The sequence below is a fragment of the Echinops telfairi genome, unplaced genomic scaffold (assembly GCF_000313985.2).
Source record: "Echinops telfairi isolate 266 unplaced genomic scaffold, ASM31398v2 ScPeMD7_22;HRSCAF=79, whole genome shotgun sequence".
Taxonomy (NCBI): domain Eukaryota; kingdom Metazoa; phylum Chordata; class Mammalia; order Afrosoricida; family Tenrecidae; genus Echinops; species Echinops telfairi.
Window position 1 is genome coordinate 4,026,290 of NW_022103919.1, and position 2,602 is coordinate 4,028,891.

At 64.3% G+C, this 2,602-nt stretch overlaps 1 protein-coding gene across 1 annotated transcript in view; it reads left to right on the forward strand.

Moving 5' to 3' along the window:
• The window catches only part of MIGA2 (mitoguardin 2), a 33,456-nt gene extending 30,854 nt beyond the window's left edge, over positions 1–2,602 (forward strand). The window contains exons 14-15 of the mRNA XM_004713263.2: positions 426–542; positions 779–2,602. Of these exons, the coding sequence (XP_004713320.1) occupies positions 426–542; positions 779–985 (324 nt within the window). The 3' untranslated portion in view covers positions 986–2,602. The remainder of the gene's footprint in view (positions 1–425; positions 543–778) is intronic.

Here is a 2,602-nt window from a genome sequence, read left to right on the forward strand (position 1 = left end):
TCTCCTCAAAGGCACATGTGGTCTGACTGGCTCTCCCCTTAAGCCCTGGCACAGATGGCTTCTCAGAGGGGAAAGGGCAGCCTGGGTCTGGGCTGGGGCAGATGCCCGAGGCACAGGCATAGCTGCCTCTCTCCACCTGCTGGCTTGCCATTGCTTATCTGTGCTCCCAGGCGGCTGCTGGCCGCACGCGGTGTGCTGCACGCCATTGCTCTGCTTCGGCTGGGCTGGCTGTCAGTGGTACCAGCTGCCGTGCCACCGTCGCCATCGCTGTGTGCCCCAGGTCCTTCCTGTCTGAAGCACCGGGCCCACCCCGTGCAGTGCCCGATGCAGCCAGCGGGTGACCCTATTGTGCAGAGGAAAGCAAAACCCTGAGCTTTCTCTGTGCCCGCACCAGGCCCTCCTGATCCCTCGCTGCCCTGCCTTAGGTGCCCGACGGCTTCATCTCCCATTTCTACTCCGTATCGGAGCACGTGAGCCCTGTCCTAGCCTTCGGCTTCCTCGGGCCCAAGCCCCAGCTCTCTGAAGTCTGTGCTTTCTTCAAGGTACGTTGAGGGCACGGGGCAGGCAGGTAGTTCCTGTTGCTTCCACCCGGGCCCCGGGCCTGGCCCTGGCACAGGAGCTCTGGGAGGTGCCTGGGTGGGGTGAGGGCCTGGCTGCTCCCCGAGGAAGGAAGAAGAGGGGGGCACTGGTGGCAGGTGGCAGGAACTTTGGGTTGCTTGGAGGATGCTGGGGGCGCTGGGAGCTGGGCCCCGACTCCATGCCAGCCCCGTGTCCCCAGCACCAGATTGTGCAGTACCTCAGGGACATGTTCGACCTGGACAGCATGCGCTACACCACCGTGCCGGCCCTGGCTGACGACGTCCTGCAGCTGTCGCGACGCCGCAGCGAGATCCTGCTCGGCTACCTGGGGACGCCGGTGGCCAGCACCGTCGGCCTGAACGGGGTGCTGCCCGGAGAGCACAGCCCACCGGAGGGATTGCAGTAGTGGGCCCCGGGCTGATAGGCAGGCAGCTGCTGGGCGTCCTCATGGCTGTGGGTAGAAACGCTGGCCCTCCCCACCCCCCTGGGTTGGCACTGCAGGGCAGGGACCCCCAGAGGCTGCCCTCAGGTGTCCACGCCCACAGTTTAAGTAGCTCAGGCTGTGGCTCATTAGTGGGGATCCATGAGGTCCAGAGGCTGCTGGGGTATGTGCAGGGCCCTGCTGGACCCAACTGGTGCAAGGAGCAGGGGGCAGTGAGGGAGCATGGGCAGGGACCCAGGCTGGTGGGGGCTGAGGGAGAGAAAGGTCAAGAGAGAGAGAGAACGGGGAGGGACAGTGCTGACTTGGAGGAACTGACCCGGAGTCCCAGGACTGGGGGCGGAGACCCTGCCTGCCAGTGGGGCTAGGAAGGGAGGTGGACAGTGGAGGGCCAGGCTGACAGTGTCCAGAGTGAGCACAGGCAGACTGGACGGTCTCTGAGCCCAGGCCTCTGGCTGACCGGCCCACTGCCCACAGAGTTTACAGCTGCTGAGAGCACGGTGTGAGGGGGGCTGGGTGGGTGGCCACCCTCAACCTCCAGGAGTGGGCAGGGCGAGCAGCCACCTCTTAGTGCACACCTCCAGGCAGGGTCGGGACCCTTAGCACCACAAACGTCAGGTCAGACATTCTCTCGCCCGGTCTCTTCCCTGACCACCAAAGACCCAGGAGGTGTGAGGGGCAGCCTGCCTCCACCCACCTCTGCCCAGAATGCCATGGGTGACACTAGACTGGCCCTGAGCTGGGCCCCTGCCCAACGGTCACTGTCACACCCTCTGCTGCATCACGGTGACCCCCAGGTGAGGGCCCAGGGACCACGTGAGGGAGGCCCGGGGCTTGGGAGCAGCTCCTTCGCCCTCCACGGGACAAGGAGTGATGACGGCAGCGATGGCCTGACACTTGCCTCCCTCCTGCTGGACGCACACGTACTCCGGAAGCTGGCCCTGGGTGGGAGCCCTCCCATGGTGAGCCCTCCCCAGGGTGCTGCTGCCTGGCATGTTCTACAGAGGAAGTCCTGTTAGGGTCTGTCCACAGCCACCACGTCCCCACACTGACAGGCCCCTGCGGCTACAGACTGGCGTCTTTACAGTGTTCTCACCTGCGGTGGGCTGATTTATTTATTGCCTTACCACTTTATTTTGAGACTGCCCCTCCCCAGGTGAGAGGCCCCGAGACAGACGTGCTTGTCCACACACTACATTTGGCAGCGGCTCCTCGGACCCCGTCCGTCTCCCCCGAATGGAAAAGGACCCCAGGGTGGGCTGACCTTGCCCATGTGAAGTGGAAGGTTGCATCCGTGAGAGGGCTGACTTGGTGTGCAGCCTCGCCCCTGGCAGCCTCCTGGGCCCCCTCCATGCCCCACATTCCGTTCGGTTGCACTTGCCCTGTGTCATGAATGTTCCCTTGGGCCTGCGCCCGGCCCACCCTGCTGTGCCTCCGAGGAGGCCGGGACTGGCACTCTGATTTCGTCTGTTTACATGCCCTCGCACTGCCTCTGGCACTCGGTGTGTGTGGTGGCATCCAGCCTGTGTACGGTGGTGTGCCCTGAATGTGAGCCAAATAAAGGTTTCCACCCACGTGGCCCAA